This window comes from Phoca vitulina, unplaced genomic scaffold, assembly GCF_004348235.1.
Source record: "Phoca vitulina isolate PV1807 unplaced genomic scaffold, GSC_HSeal_1.0 scaffold7, whole genome shotgun sequence".
Classification (NCBI taxonomy): domain Eukaryota; kingdom Metazoa; phylum Chordata; class Mammalia; order Carnivora; family Phocidae; genus Phoca; species Phoca vitulina.
The window spans coordinates 42,023,866-42,041,141 of NW_022589710.1; the positions used below are offsets into that span (position 1 = coordinate 42,023,866).

The window sequence follows — 17,276 nt, forward strand, 5'->3', positions numbered from 1 at the left end:
TTAAAACTAAGAAATACTATATATTTTACATTTCTTTTGTGATTACTACATGTTTTCCATTTAAGTTTTTGTGACTTTTATATACTCTTTGTCTGTTGTTTATTTTCATGGGCTTATTATTATAGTGGTTGGTAAACAAGGGCCCCAGATCAATGGGCCCCTGTCCCTTGTGATTCTGACTCAGGGGTTCTAACATTAGTATAGTCATTGGACTCTGTATTTGCAAAACACTTCCAGATGATTCTGATGCACAACCACATGTAAGAATCAGTGTAATAGAAGTTCTTTGTCAAAATATGTAAATTTTTATCTCCAATCCTAACAGTAATTTAGAGTCATTCCTCTATGGATTGCATGCCCTATTTAAGGGAGATTTCCGTATTTCTTCAATTCGAGATGAATGGATCTTCGCTGACATGGAATTGCTAAGGAAAGTCGTAGTCCCGGGAATCCGCATGTCCATTAAACTTCATCAGGTAAGAAGAGGAGAATTATAATGCATTACTGGTGTTTAATGGCACTTCTTCATTTGACTTCCAAATTACGTTTCTTAGGAACCTTTTGAGAAATATTATTTGAAACACAGAGAAACAGGATTTATGCCAAGATATTAGCTCTCAGAAGCCTGAACCTGTGTTTCTAAGGGTAAATGTGAATATTAATATCAGAGAGTGACTGATCTGGACATGAACTTGAGGAAAACTGTCCGCAGTGACAGACTAGAAATAAAGCTCTCTGGCCCTTATAATTCTTGTTTTGACCTCACATTTCACATAATTGTAATTCAAGCCTCTTCTGTAGGGGAATGTTAGCCATCTCCCAGTGCAGTGTGGTAAACAAACATCTCAGGAGGGTTGTGAGCGCTACTGTTACTGAGCGATGAGCTTCATGTAGCATGTTATATAGAATAATACATGGTTAGGACAGATTTAGCCTTAGTTAAATAATCCTAGTAGGGTAATGAAATTAAAATGTGGACCCAAAATATATATCCAGAGCCCTGGATCATTTCAAGACTCTATTAGGAAATTAAGTACTGGTACTTGCTACTCTAATCATTCCACTGAACAATAGTCGTCAGATCTGATGACAAAGACCACATGATAAGCCTCATTAAAATGCAACTGCTGTACTCAAATCTGTTTGAATCTTTTTTTCCCCCAAATAAAGGGTGAATTACTCCTCAAGTGATTTTACTGTGATCTAAACTGTTAGAATAAAGTCACTGTTCCATATTATTTAGGAGATTACTGACAAGGGATATATTATTTGAAAGTCTCTGTGGAAAATGGAAGACTATTTTGAGGATCATGGAGAAAATACACATTTGGGAACAAATAGAGCTGTCTATCTTCAGACTACCTTTACAGTTTTGAGCCAAGTCAGTGTGTTTAAATGAAAAAGATAATGACTTTAGATTAAAATGTTTTTAAAACTTCAGAATTTCTTAAAAGGCACTGATTAATATATCTATGTAAGAAATACTCTGTTTTATACAGCATGATTACCTAACAGCTCCAGATCGACATCTTCAGTTAATTCTAAACATTATGACAGGTGTTTCCTCTCCAACTGTCAGAGAAGAAACTGAGGCACAGGGAATTTTCTGATACCTTAGGTCTTTGCCCCTGTCTCTCCCTACAGGTGCTCTTACCTGTTGCTGCCAGGTCCATTTCCTTACATGTTCCTTTGGCTATGGCATTATTGCCTGTGACAGTGTTTCTCTACCTTATATTTGGCCCAACACACTTGGGCTACACACTACAGCTCGCTCTCATTAGCCATGACTAACAACAACAGTGACAAACAGTGAGGGTAAGGAGTTGGAATCAGGAACCCGGGAGCCATGGAGGGCTGGTGGCAGGGGGAAAGATAGAGAACTCAAATGCAGCCTGGAGAAATTCCGTAATTCTGATACACCTTTGAGGAGGGTGAGATCGACCTATAGTAGCCAGAAACAACCACTTAACTGAGTTTTGAGCCAGATGTTGGGTTGCCCATGAGGGACTCTTGGGCCAAGAAAAGATCTGTAAATCAGTACTGGTAATCTCCAAAGTTCATACTCATATATTATACTCACATATTTCATGATTTATATACTCACGAAAACCCAACCCACAAAAGTAACAATAAGCTTATGTATTAAAAGAAAGGATATGCATACACATTCCATACAACCCAGCAATTCCCCTCCTAGATAATTACCTAAGAGAATGGAAGTCTGTGTCTACACACATGTGTGCATAGCGGTTTTAGTTGTAATAGCCCCAAACTGGAAACAACTGAAATGTCCATCAACAGATGAACATACTAATTATGGTATATCTACATGATAGAATATTACTTAGCAGTAAAAAGAAATGAACTGTTGTTAGATACCACAGCATGAATGAATCTCAAACATTATGCACAGTGGAAGAAACCAGACATAAAAAGAGTACATACTGTATGATTTTATTTATATAAAGTCTAAAACAAATCAAACTAGTCTATATCCACAGGAGGCAGATTAGTGATTCCTTAGGATGTGGAGATTGAATGCCAAAAGACAAGAAGGAATTTTTTGGGGTGATGGAAAGTTTTAGATCTAGATTGTGGTGGTGATTACATGGGTGTGCATATTTGTCAAAATGCATGTAACTGTACACTTAAAATGGTGTAATTTATTTTATGTAAGGAAAAGGTTTTGTTCCCGGAAAGCTAGAAATATAAAATTTCTCTTAACTCTTGCCTCTCAGACAGTCCTTGATAATGTGTGTTTAGCACACTTTGTAGGTGTTTTTAATTTTTGCTTTTTCCTTTACAGTTTTGTTTTATTTTTTAATTCTCCAATTGACTGTATTACGTTTTTACTTTATAAATAAAAATGGTCATAATCTGTGTCATATTTAGTAAAATACAGTGTTGTACAGCATATTAGTGCTCTCACATCCATAATACCACCACAATCCAGAAAATTGTTTTCATCCCAGATTGGTAGGTGAAGACTCAGAACTCAGAGAAATTAAGTAAATTGCCTTTTTCACATGTTCTCCTGTTCTTGTCCTCTATTTAATCATTTTGTAAAATACTTTACCTCCTTATTTGTTTTACCTTTTTCATTAGTCTCTTTGAAGATTACATGGTTGTTAGAACTAAAATAAACTAATCAGGGGCACCAGGGTGGCTCAGATGGTTGGGCGTCTGCCTTACAGCTCAGGTCATATCTCCAGGTTCTGGGATCAAGCCCCGAGTCGGGCTCCCTCCTCAGCGGAAAGTCTGCTTTTCCCTCTGCCTCTCCCCCTGCTTGTGCTCTCTGTCTCTCTCTCTCTCTTAAAATGAATAAATAAAATCTTTAAAAATAAAATAAAATAATCAAAGTCCAGTTTGGCTTATAAGTGATATATGACGAAAATCTTACAGTGTGTGGTTGAGGACAGGGATCATTTTTTACTAATCTTTATATCTTCATTGCTTAGTATGAGGCTTGGCAGCCAATGAATGTAAAATGAATGTTTCGGTTTTTTTAAAAAAATATATATCCTGTGCATTGGCTTATAACTTTTCAAGTATATTTTTAAAATGCCTTTGAAAACTTTTCCCAGAACTGGGAACATTTTCTCTTTGTATTTGAGAAATAATGAAAAACGTTAAAAAGTGAGCTTCACCCAAGAGTGAGTATTCCCATCACCCCATACCATTGTATGGCCCTTCCAAGAAGCAGTTACTGCCAGTAATTTGATGCATATATTTTCTGATTTTCCTGAGTTCATAGACATTTCCATCTATATGTACAAATATTTTCCTTTGTGCTACATAAAACGATCTGTAACACAAGCTTTTTCCCCCCTATTTAGTATAACATGGATACTTTCTAAGTCAGCACATATAGAGGCACCCCATATTTTTAACGGCTCTGTAGTATCTTAGGATATAATTTTTAACTACAGTTTATTCAACCATTTCCCTGTTCATGGACATTCTGCTTGTTTCAAATACTTTGCCTCTAAAACAATAGTCATCCAACCATCTTAAGCCCAGTGAAAAGAAATATTTGAGCAAGATTCAGCATACTCTGTTTTGGCATGCCTAATAATTTCCAACTTTGTCCATTTTATTAAGAGTATAACTGTTACGTCTGTCTGCACTTTTATTTTCCATTCAAAAATTGTACCAACACTACTATACAAAGATAGGATTCCTTCCCTAAAGGAACGGTTTCCTAAAGGAGAGCGCATCATATGATGTCTAGCTATCTGCTGGTATAGGAAAGTGAGCTCAGTATTTAAAAGAAAGGTCAGGAGGGTTGGTGTATGATGTACAGAGGTATTGTAAGTTGTAAATGCTAGTTTAGGCCACGTTCTTTAGAAGCAGAGTCGGAGTCCAGGATTCCTGTGCCAGAGATGACAGGGTGCCCTCAGGGGAATTTGTAAGGAAGGGAGGGAAGCAGGAAAGAACAGGGAAGGAGCTAAGCAAAACTGTGTTTCAACTGAATTCTAGCTTCCACTGGTTTAGAGTGAGTTCTAGAGTGTTAGTATCACCAGGAGTTACATGGTGTACCTTGAGCCCCCCACACCCAAGTGGGGAACAAACCTCCCCTGGCATTTCCTGCCCAGGCAGCTCCATCAACTGAAGGCAGTTCTGAGAGGAGGGAATAACTGTGAGCTGTTAAGAACCAGTGCTCAAAGCATTGGAGAGGGGAGTGCACCAGCTTGGTAAAAGAAATCTGGACAAGGTACAGGGGAGATGCTCCACAATCTGGCTAAAAGCTAGTTTTCTAATTTTTTTTTAGTATTTTCTAACTAGACCCTAAGTTCCATGAGAACAGTGCTTGTATCTGTCATGCTCACTACTCTTTCCCCAGTGTCTAGCACAGTGCTGCCTGGCAACGTAATAGAAATGCAATTCCCCAGAGAGACTTTAGGCTGTCATCACCTTTATGTTCTTCACTGACCTGTGCTTCTCCCCTGTAGGATGTCTTGCCTGGAGCTCTCTCCCTTTCCAGCATAGCGCCTATCTCCAGCCACTGACATTGTCTTCATTCTTTCAGATCCAGTTCAAAACCACCTGCATTGTGTAACTTTCCCTAATCACAGCAGCTAGACTTGACAGGTTTTTCAGTTAACATTTGTAATCATATACTTTTAAAAATCAGAATGATAAATTCTCTTTAAACATGTGTTCTAAGTCCTGGCTTAATCATTTACTAACTTTCTAAACCTAGGAAGCAGCTATGACTCTTTGAACTTCAGATTTGGTATTTGCAAAATGCCGGTATTATGTACTGAACCTGCTTGGCAAGGTTGTAAGAGTTCAGGGAAAAAACATGTTGCAGAACTTTTTTCATTATGAAGCATTATTCGCATATATAGTGAATACTTTTGTTATTCTCATATAGGCTAGTCCCTAGATGTGGAGGTGCATCATTGGGGAGCTTGCCTTCTTACACTCACCCATCTCCCCTCAGATATCACACACAGTCTGGTCACTTGGCTTGAGTAGAAATGAGTTACTTTACCTGGATGTAAAAATTTATCAACCTCCCAACTATGAATATCTACGATTGTATACTCTTCACTTCAGAAGTTCAGACTCGTGTTATGGTTATGTGGGTATACGTCCTGGATCCCTATTAATTTGCACTGTTTCTGAAGGGGGGATAGATTCCACATATTCCTTTTTCATCCATGCTCTCTGCCATAGAATCCCCCACATGAGAGGTATTAAATAACAGCTTGTGGAATGCAGGAGTGGTTGCTACATAGACCAAGAGATTTCTCAGGGAAGACTTGACTAGCTTCTTTAGGACTAGGACCCTTGATCTTATTATCTTAACTACATGAGATAAAATGCTATATTGGAATCATTCTAGAGATGTGGCTTTATGTTAAAAATGCCTTGTTAAAAAGAAACACTACTGGGCGCCTGGGTGGCTCAGATCGTTAAGTGTCTGCCTTCGGCTCAGGTCATGATCCCAGGGTCCTGGGATCGAGTCCCACATCCCAGGCTCCCTGCTCAAGTGCAGAGCCTGCTTCTCCCTCTGCCTCTGCCATTCCCTCTGCTTGTGCTCTCTGGCTCTATCTCTCTGTCAAATAAATAAATAAAATCTTAAAGAAAAAAAAAGAAATACTACTTAGGGAACTTTTATGTAGCTTAGCCTTCCTTAACTGATACCAGTGAGACGATCCTTGAAGAGAAAAAATTATGTATGAATGAAAACATGTAAAACCCCACTTGAATGAGAAAAAGAAAATATATAAAAATTGGAAAAATATTTGTTTATTTAAAACTTAGAAGATAGGGTTGGGTTGAAGAATTTACAGAAGTAGTATGGCAGGGGCGCCTGGCTGGCTCAGCCGTTAAGTGTCTGCCTTCGGCTCAGGTCATGATCCCAGGGTCCTTGGATTGAGCCCTGCATCGGGCTCCCTGCTCTGCGGGAAGCCTGCTTCTCCCCCTCCCACTCCCTCTGCTTGTGTTTCCTCTCTCGCTGTGTCTCTCTCTGTCAAATAAGTAAAATCTTAAAAAAAAAAACAGTATGGCAATAATGAGCTAATTCCTAACCTGGTTAAATTTAAGACTATCTCCAACAATAATAATATGTGCGGATATAAAATACTCATATTAAACCAGTTTTTCAGAATTTTCATTTAGTAACTGATTAGTAACTGAAGAAGCGTTTATCATTCCACTGGAAGTCCTTCTCTTCCTGTAAAGTTTATATTTTTTTATTTCTCTATTTAGGATCATTTCACTTCTCCAGATGAGTATGATGACCCTACTGTGCTCTATGAAGCCATTGTGTCTCATGAAAAGAACCTCGTAATAGCCCATGAAGGGGACCCTGCGTGGCGGAGTGCAGTCCTTGCCAACTCTCCCTCCCTTCTTGCTCTGCGGCATGTCATGGATGATGGCACCAATGAATATAAGATCATCATGCTGAATAGACGCTACCTAAGCTTCAGGGTCATTAAGGTAAGTTTCTGAAGCATTTATTTGTGTCTGGGGAAAAAAAATGGAAGTTACATAACCTTATCCCAACTTTAAAAAGTGAAACTCTTTTTATAGAAAAAAAAATGACCATACTACATTAGCATTGATTGTTTATGAGCACTTAATTTGATTTATTTTGTAATTTTTTCTATCCTCTGAAATTTTCTCATGTGCCATAAAGTCTTAAAATTTTTGCTTATTTCTGTTTTGGCAGTCTTTTATCTATTATATATGCTCTCTGGGCAGCATCTCTTCTTAAAAGATCAGCACTATATTGCTAATTTGATTTCCAGGTTGCAAAATAATACTACAGCTTGTACTTTTTGTTGTTTTTTTTGTTTGTCTTTTTTTTTAATTAGTTTCAGAGGTAGAATTTAGTGATTCATCAGTTGTATATAACACCCAGTGCTCATTACATCCAGTGCCCTCCTTAATCCTTCACCCAGTTATCCCTTCCCCCCACCCACCTCCCCTTGTTTGTTGCTTTTTTAAACATCTCACGGCTTTAGGAGACATAATTTCTGAAATTTTATTTTAATAGTTAATAATGATTCGCTTTTTATCTACTTCATTTAATCAGCCTGCAAAGTCACAAACATCCTTTTAACTCTGAATATTTGTTACTGCTCCTTTCTGTCAAATATATCTGTTATCTCAGTTACAAAATTCAGTGCATTATTAATTTGGAAAACTTGATATTTTTACCAGACAGACCAGGGAAAAGAGTTCTACGTGTACTTATTATTTAACAGCCCACTGGTGACAATGGAAAATTGATGAACTCCTGTTCAAATGTGACCTACTTGTATTTGTTTCCTGCTTTTCACAGTTGGTTCTCATATGTCTTTTGTATCCCTCCCATTTATACTCTTCTGTTTATATGAATTTCATTCTTGGCCCCTTCACCTAATTCCCATGTGTTCTGGTTTTCAGGTTAATAAGGAATGCGTCCGAGGTCTTTGGGCAGGACAACAGCAAGAGCTTGTTTTTCTACGTAACCGTAACCCAGAGAGAGGTAGCATCCAAAATGCAAAACAAGCTCTGAGAAACATGATAAACTCATCTTGTGATCAGCCTATTGGCTACCCAATCTTTGTCTCACCCCTGACAACTTCTTACTCTGACAGCCATGAACAGCTTAAAGAAATCCTTGGGGGACCTATCAGTTTGGGAAATATCAGAAACTTCATAGTGTCAACCTGGCACAGGTGAGCTATGTGGTTGCATATTTCAGTGATGGTGTGTTCTCTCTTCATCGAGGCAGTTTGCATGAGTATCACCTGGAAAGCTTATAGAAAAAATACAGATGCCATGACACAATATAAACCTATTCTGTCAGGAACTTTAGAAAGTAGTCTGAGCATTTTTATCTTCAGACTCTTATTAGATAAATCTCATGTACAACACTGGTTAAGAACCACTAATGCAGCATTTCGTAGAATCTTGAATAGTTCTCTTTTCTTTAACTTTTTTGACTCTGTATTGCAGCATAGCGCCACTATTAGGATGTGTGGGCCAACACACAGCAAATTAGAGAAAAACCTAGGACACTTGAGCAAGTTGCTCACCTTCTGTGTTATTCCATTCTAACAGTAGGGGGAGCACGCCGTACTTGGCGAAACTCTTTCGTGCTACTACTGCCATTTTAACAATCCAGTCATCACTCCGATCTCAGATCTCTCGTACCTTCAAGTGTGCCCATGAATTTTTTCTCTGCCTTTTGTCTGGTAAATTATGGTGTTCAGTATAGGAACATCATAGTTTGGTGGATATTGAAGAAAAATCATAGAGTATCTTTTCAATTTCTTACAAGCTTTTGTTTAGATCCTTAAATAACAGAACTTAAGAAAAACAGAATGTGGGATTAGGGTGGCAAACTCTCAAACAGGCATACTCAAAAAAAAAAAAAAAAGTCTCACCATTTTAACATCAGTCCCTATCCAAACAGAAAGAAGAACGTAAACCACAGTGGTGTTCAAAGAAATTTCTTTTCAAAAATTATCCGTTGTGCTGGAATTGGATTAAAGAGGTTGAGTTCTCTTCCCTCAAGAGAAATGGTATAGAGATTAAGGTGCCCAGCTGTCCTGGTTTGCGCAGGACTGAGAAATGTCCTGGGAAGCAGGACTTTCAGTGCCAAACTGAGACAGTTGTGGGCAACCCAGGATAGTTGGTCACCCTAGATTTAAAAAAGAAAAAAAAAACGAAAAATGATTGCAGCAGCTCTCTTCCAAGTGTGCTACAGCAGAAATTAGGTTTTCAGGAGTTGCACACTTCAGAGGCACTGAAAAGACACTGGCAAGAATCCTATTGCTATCTTGTTGGTACAGTTTTGTTATGTGTAGTTTATTATGGCTAAGGAAAGATGAAAAGATTGGGAAAGATGATAAAAAGTGAAGGTAGATTGGGAAGAATTGAAGCAGTGAGAGTAAGGGGGAATAGTCCTTAGGCCATTCTTTGAAAACATAGCTGCCTTTTTTTGTTTCTAATATTGACTGCACCATGAAGACTTTCAAAGATGAACATTTATAGCATTAACCATTCAGAATAGCTAGAAATAGAGTAAGACACCTGTCTTGAAGTGATCGGGGGGGTAATGCTGCTTACTCTGGTGTTTATTCCTAGGTTAAGGAAAGGGTGTGGGGCTGGCTGTAACAGCGGTGGCAATATTGAAGATGCAGACACCGGAGGTGGGATGTCCTGCACCAGCAACAATGCCACGAGTGCCAGTGACCCCCATAGCAGCGTATCCCAGGGAAGCACTGGAAATCCAGCGCCAGGGTCGGGAGCAGGACTCCATCCACTGGTCACATCTTATCCTCCAGCACTAGGTAATGTGAAAACAAAGTATGTATTGAACTTAGCCTCTTAGTATGTGTGTATAAAGAGAATTATCTGCTGGGCGCCCAGGTGGCTCAGTTAAGCGTCAGACTCTTGATTTCGGCTCATGTCATGATCTCAGGGTGGTGGGATTGAGCCCTGAGACGGGCTCCGCACTGGACGTGGAGCCTGCTTGGGATTCTTTCTCCCTCTCCCTCTAACCCTCCCCACCCCCACCCCCCAACTCCCCTGCCCCTCTACCCTCCCACTCACACGTGTGTGCTCGCTTTCTCTCTCTGTGTCTCTCGTCTCTCTCTCTCTCTCAAAAAGAAAAAAGAGAGAATTCTGTATACCTACTTGGAATATGTAAAAAGAATATTTTGTTTGATTCCTGGTTGGACATTATCCTATTTATATTAAATATGTGTATTACTTGGAATATCATTTCTTTGAAAGTATCATTTTTTTTTTTTTTTTAAAGATTTTTATTTATCTGACACAGAGAGAGACAGCGAGAGAGGGAACACAAGCATGGGGAGTGGGAGAGGGAGAAGCAGGCTTCCCGCGGAGCAGGGAGCCCGATGCGGGGCTTGATCCCAGGACCCTGGGATCATGACCTGAGCTGAAGGCAGACGCTTAACGCCTGAGCCACCCAGGCGCCCCTCGAAAGTATCATTTTTAAAGGCTAATAATATTTAGTATAATTTATTTAACTTCTCTTTCATTGGACAATGATTTGGTTTCTCCTGAATGTTATACTAAACTTTGTAATCACTATTTTCTTGGGCTAGAGACTTTAAAAATGCCATCATTAAGTCAAAGTTTATGAGAATATTTAAGATTCATGACACATAATGCCAAAAATCTTTCTAGCAAGTTTTTGTTTGTTTTTGTTTTGTTTTGTTTGTTTTTTACCAATTGGTACTCTCCCCAGTCATACATCGGAATGCCCATCCTGTAACCTTTCACCAGTGTGGAGTATTACCAGTTCCCATCTCTGCTCCCTGCTTGCTGAGAGGGACGGGAGAAGGGTGATCTTTAATTCGTTGTTATAATTTACATTGCTCTGATGCCTAAGATTGGAAGGTTTTAAATCAGTTTATCACCTGTTCCTCTTTTTGAAGTACCTATTAAGTCTCTTGCCCATTTTTCTCTTTGGTTATCTTTTTCTTTTCTTTTTTTTAAATTTAATTTCAAGTTAGTTAACATACAGTGCAGCACTGGTTTCAGGAGCAGAATCCAGTGATTCATCACCCACATACAACACCCAGTGGTCATCCCAACAAATGCCCTCCTTAATGCCCATCATCCATTTACCCCATCCCCCACCTACCTCCACTCCAGCAACCCTCAGTTTATTCTCTATAGTTAAGAGTCTCTTACGGTTTGCTTCCCTCTCTGTTTTTATCTTGTTTTTCTTTCCCTTCCCCTTTGTTCCTCTGTTTAGTTTCTTAAATTCCACATATGAGTGAAATCATAGGATGTTTGTCTTTCACTGACTGACTTATTTTGCTTAGCATAATACCCTCTAGTTCCATGATTATCTTTTTCTTATTTGTATATTTTGTGTTTGAGTTTTTTCTCAGCTTTCTGTACTACAAATATCTTTTGCCATTCTATCCCTTGTCTTTCCATTCTCTTCCTAAAAGAAGGGTGGCTCATCTTCTTTTGACAAAAGTTCTTTATTTTAGTGTAGAGCAATTTACTGATCTTTTCTTTTATGATTAGTACTTTTTATATCCTACTTAAGAAAATTTTTCCTATCCCAAGGCATGAGGGTTTGGTTTTTCTGTTTTTGTTTTTCACCAGTTTTCTTTTTACACAACATCTGTCATCCACCTGGTATGCAGTAGGAATCGTATTTAATCTGTTTTCATATGGCTGGTTGGTTGATTCAGTACTGTCTTTTCCCCTACTGCTTCACATGAATGAGATGAAGTCTTAAGACATTTATTGTTAAGTTAAAAAAAAAATCCAATAGCATTGGAATTAAGACTCAAAATAGATGTATTACCAACATTTTGTATGTTCTTTTGTAACTTCTGAGTGAAAAGCTAGAACTTTCATTGTGCTTTTTTAAATGCTCTTATTTTGATCAGCTCTTTATTTTCAGATAGAAAGTACATGGAGCAATTTTTTCAATATAGTTAATTATTTCCTAATCTTCACATTACTATTATAATAAGTCAGGAAAAAAGATGAACCTGAGGAATCATATCAAACCAACACAGAAGGACCTGCTATTCAGTATCACTGATAATTCATATTTAGTAGTAATCCCTTAATGGATATGAAAATGACAGTGTGGTATCACCATCTCTCTATAGACTGTGTAGTTTGTCATTGGAATGGATTGAAAGGATATTAATTCTATACTTTTGAGAAGTAGTAGTTACAGATCTTACCACATAGTAGATCCTTAATAAATATTTCTTGTGGTCTCATTTCATGAGATATTTCATTTCTGAAATATTAAAGAGGCATTCTTATTATTCTGAAATATTTCTGTGGAAGGTATTTTAGGATTCATCTCAATGTTAAATCCTGATACTTGCTGAAATTATATGTGTTGCTTTTGTCCCAGAATTTTAATTTTAAAAAGCATTAGCAAATTAAAATTATTATCAAAACCACACAAGAAAACAGATCTCAGATATTTATTTCTTTTTGACAACATTAAAAGTTTTAGGTATAGGGGTGCCTGGATGGCACAGTCAGTTAAGCGTCCAACTCTTGGTTTTGGCTCAAGTCATGGTCTTAGGGTCGGGAGATCAAGCCCCGCATCGGGCTCCACGTACAGCAGGGAGTCTGTTGGAGATTCTGTCCCTCCCTCTGCCTCTGTCCCTCTTCCAACGTGTGCATGTGCACGCTTGCATGCTCTCTTGCACTCTCTCTCTCAAATAAAATCTTTTTTAAAAAAGTTGTAGGTATAAATATAAACTTTTTTAAAAAAAGTTTTAGGTATAATTTAAATTCAGTGAATTGACCAAGTAATTACTTAAGGGAAAAGCTCTTAAAAACTACAAAGAAAAAAAAAAAACCTGTGTTTGAATCATTGCACTTAGAATGCTGTTGTTGTTTATCCTTCGCTAGGCACTAGCCACAGCTCCCACTCCGTACAGTCAAGCCTGGTCAGACAGTCCCCTGCTCGCGCCTCAGTGGCCAGCCAGTCTTCTTACTGCTACAGCAGCCGGCACTCGTCCCTCCGGATGTCCACCACGGGATTTGTGCCTTGTCGGCGCTCTTCCACGAGTCAGATATCGCTTCGAAACTTACCGTCCTCCATCCAGTCCCGCCTCTCTATGGTGAACCAGATGGAGCCCTCCGGTCAGAGCGGCATGGCCTGCGTGCAGCATGGCCTGCCTTCTTCCAGCAGCTCCAGCCAGAGCATCCCGGCCTGCAAACATCACACTCTTGTGGGCTTTCTTGGGACAGAGGGAGGTCAGAGCAGTGCCACTGATGCCCAGCCGGGCAACACCTTAAGTCCTGCCAATAATTCACAGGCCAAAAGGGGGGACGTGATTTACCGAGTCCAAGTGAGTAAGCACATGGGTCTTGTGCTGTTTGTGTCACTCATTTGTTTTTACTTCTCATTTGTCGAGTGAAGGATTCTGATGAGAACACACCTTCCTGTTACTTAGTCTGAAGACTAGCATATGTTTGAATGTTGCCAGCTGCTGGTGTGTGGCTGTTGCAGTAAGGTCAGCCAGGGGGCTAAAGGAATTCAGGAGGTGGCCCTCTAGATTGTTTTTTGTTCAGTTATAGGCAGTGGAGAACTTGAGACGCAAAGAGTCTGTGAGAGAAATTTTGTTTGAGATTATATAATTTGTCATCATCGAGAAAAAAATTGAATTGGAAATGACCCGTATTTATTTGCAATATAGATTGTCGATCCCAGTCAGATTCTGGATGGGATCAACCTGTCAAAAAGGAAAGAGCTGCAGTGGCCTGAGGAGGCTATTCGGTTAAAAGCTGGGAGAAACAGCTGGAAAGACTGGAGTCCTCAGGAGGGCATGGAAGGCCATGTAAGTTCTCTCACGAAGCTGACCCATGCTCTCACTTTTTTGTAGCCTGACTAACTTGTTTGCATGTGTTTGGATAATTTATGCGTATGTTTTTTTAAATGTACCTTTTGCTAAATTACCAAACAGAATTACTACCTCTAATTTTGAGTGAATTTTGTGAATGTTTTCAAGGTCTCTCACTAACTTACTGTATTCTGAATCATCAGGTGATTCACCGATGGGTGCCTTGCAGCAGAGATCCAGGTACTAGATCCCACATCGACAAGACAGTACTTCTGGTCCAGATTGATGATAAATATGTGACTGTCATTGAAACGGGGGTACTAGAACTTGGGGCCGAAGTGTGAGCCAGTGTTTTATAACTACGTTTCTTTGCCCTCTCCGTTCCAAGATGTTGGAAAAGGAGAGGAGTGCGTGGAAGATGCCTGCGGGTATTCCTTTGCTCCTGTACGGGAGAGACTTGGGACGGAGAGCAGGCTTGGTTAAGCGCCTCTCCTTCGCCCTTCACCCTGACTCCTGTCACTGTCTCCATCCCCAAATAAAGCTGAAATATTTTTTTAAGTTAGCTGCCGAGAAAACATTTTGCATGAAGGATAAAGTTCTGTTAAAAATACAATCTTAAAAAAAGCTTTTTCCTATGTATTGCCTATGCTTTACATCAACAAGCTCTTCATTTCTAAACTACGATCTCATATTTTTCTAATTTCTTTGCCAAAAATAATTGCCATGTTTTGTCACAGAACATGAAATCCATTTACCTTGATTTTTAAGAACAGACCAGTATAGAAACCTTCAGTTAGACATTTCGCAGTGTGAACGTTTAATGTACAGTGAAAGAGACTATGAACAGACATAGATTTATCTTATTCCTTGAGCGCTAAAAACTTTAATGAGAAAACTGCACTAATTTTTTACAACAATGCACTAAAGTCTGAGATTTCTCAGAACATTTATTTATATATAAAAATAAAATACCATTATTTAAATTGCCTTTGGGATTAACCCCTTCCCTTTCCTTAAACATACATAGCAGAAACTGTGCTGCTCATTTTCTGTTAGGGTGTGTACTTCATGCCAGTACATTGGGTGTTTTCTTTAAAATGAACGCTAAATCGCAAGACACACTGAGCTTCACCTTTGGCATTTCCCGGAGATAACAGTCAGCACATCGGTCCTGTGAACACTACTGCCAGCTCCTGTGTCCACATGTCAGATGAGCCCCAGCACCAGGTGCCCCAGGCCCTCTGCTTCTCTCCACTTGGGGCAAGCTCTGCTGGGGTCAGTGCTGGGAAGAAAAGATTTTTGTCTTTCAAAGACAAAGATGAACATCCGGGAATTTAAAGAAAGAATTCATTGCTTTTCTTGTAAGAGTTATTAGCTCTTGAAGTTATTCACATGCAGTTCAGTTAGTCAAGCAGAATTTTTTCGAACGAAATTATCCCAATGGTGCAGTTCTTACTGATATATCCCTCTCTAAATAACCTCGCCTTTTATTTTGCTCCTCTCTTCTTTTTCTATTACTTGAATTTTATTTCCTGTAATTTATAGTGTGTAGGTGTAATTTGAAATATTTATAACTGTGAAATTGACTTAATATGTTGTCTCATAAATTTTATTGGTTTTTTTTTAAAAAATATGCGTGTATTCAGGGAAATATATAATTCAGATTTACAATTGGGCTAGGTGGAAACTGCAGTGTAGATTTAATTTTCAACTTTTGGCATTTTTTAGAGCCTTCAGAAAACTTTCCCCCTTTGTGTGAAACTCCAAAGACGACTGTGTATCTCCTCTGAGCATTTAGGAGCAGCCATCTTTCTACCCCGCTGTAAATGGGAAGTAAAAAGAAGCAGGTGAAATCGATTTTAATCTTGTAATTTAGTGAATCCAATGCACCCAAAGTGTTAACTCATTCAGCACGTGGCACTAGTCATATTTCCAGTACTCACTGGCCACATGTGCCTGGTGGCTCCTGTATTGGACGGCACAGGCTTAAAGTGTCTTCTGATGAGGTGACAGGAGAGAGGAGCTGTCTCCCTCCTCGCTCTCTACCGTTGCTCCTCCAGAGTAGCAGAACACTTCAGCAGAAGGAAGGAAAACTAAGTAGCTAATATACGCCACCCGACTACATTTTCATCTATTTGGCCCTTTTCTAATTTAAAATTTTTGTGGTAATTTAGGACCTAGTGTGCCTCGTGCTGATGTTTCCATACTTCACACTTTGCAAAATTTACTGTTTAAAAACATTTGTCGAGGGATTTCCTGAACCTTTACACAAAGGGTACCCTTGCTAAATTGACCAATTAAAATGTATTTTCCTGATATTGTCGTGACATTCTGTATTCTGTATTTGCCTCATTTTGGCAAATTCACAGTATGTCATTAAGGTTCAGGCTTTTATTTTTCTCTTCTGAAACTGAATATATGATCTGTCTGTCTAACCATCTATATTTATTTAAGATATTCTCAAAGGAGTTATGATTCCTGCTGCTTGTTCTCTTTCTGAAATGAAGATGATCTTTTCATGGTCATTACCTAGATGGGAAGATAAATGGAGCCCTTTCAATCTTAAATGGAAGATAATTCATTTTTTACATGGGGGTAAAAAAAACCTGGGCTTCAGATGATCCAGTCTGAAGGGCTAGAATTATTTTTATTCCTAACTTCCCACCCCCAATTGTTAAACACATTACCATAGTCTAAAAACACAAGACTAGATTTTATACAGAACATATATATTGGGTCTTGATTTGGGGTAGCAACTATGGACATTCATCTCAAAACAAGTTGAATTTTATTATCAGATAGCCCTTTAGTGAATTTATGAATTAGGAACCCCTAGCAGGAGCCCTGTTCTTTTTTTTTTTAAGATTTTTTTATTTATTTATTTATTCATTTGACAGAGAGAGACACAGTGAGAGAAGGAACACAAGCAGGGGGAGGGGGAGAGGGAGAAGCAGGCTTCCCGCTGAGCAGGGAGCCCAATGTGGGGCTCGATCCCAGGACCCTGGGATCATGACCTGAGCCGAAGGCAGACGCTTAACAACTGAGCCACCCAGGCGCCCCAGGAGCCCTGTTCTTATTTTTTTAAGTCTAAAACTGATAGTCTTTTGAAAATCAAAATACTTTTCTAATAATTATGTCAGAGGAAGCAGTGATAATTCAAAGAAAGATTCATGTCTTAACAATAATTGGACCTGAATTATTACATACAAATATACATGCTTCCATTAAGTAAGTTGATCGTACTGTCTTAGTCTACCTTTCCCACCCCACCTTGGAGAATAGTGAGCTGTTTGTTTAGAGTCCCTGATTAACTTTCTTCGTTAGTGTATAGGATTCCAGCATACATACACTAGCGTCTTTAGTTCACAATTGCCAAAACTTTCAGAATTCCATAATTTGAAAATAAGAATATGGAATTAAAATACTAGCTTTTTATGCATTTCCCTTAAACAGAGTTTCATT

General features: G+C 38.8%; 1 protein-coding gene across 5 annotated transcripts in view; it reads left to right on the forward strand.

Moving 5' to 3' along the window:
- PCNX1 (pecanex 1) overlaps positions 1–16,716 on the forward strand; it is a 160,285-nt gene extending 143,569 nt beyond the window's left edge. For 4 of the 5 annotated variants that reach the window (XM_032405443.1, XM_032405444.1, XM_032405445.1 and 1 more), the window contains 7 exons: positions 326–476; positions 6,721–6,951; positions 7,903–8,177; positions 9,592–9,797; positions 12,880–13,322; positions 13,671–13,811; positions 14,018–15,439. In XM_032405443.1, the coding sequence (XP_032261334.1) occupies positions 326–476; positions 6,721–6,951; positions 7,903–8,177; positions 9,592–9,797; positions 12,880–13,322; positions 13,671–13,811; positions 14,018–14,158 (1,588 nt within the window). In that variant the 3' untranslated portion in view covers positions 14,159–15,439. Of the gene's footprint in view, positions 1–325; positions 477–6,720; positions 6,952–7,902; positions 8,178–9,591; positions 9,798–12,879; positions 13,323–13,670; positions 13,812–14,017 lie in introns of all 5 variants that reach the window. The other variant, XM_032405442.1, reaches the window with a different exon arrangement.
- Positions 16,717–17,276: the final 560 nt, after the last annotated feature.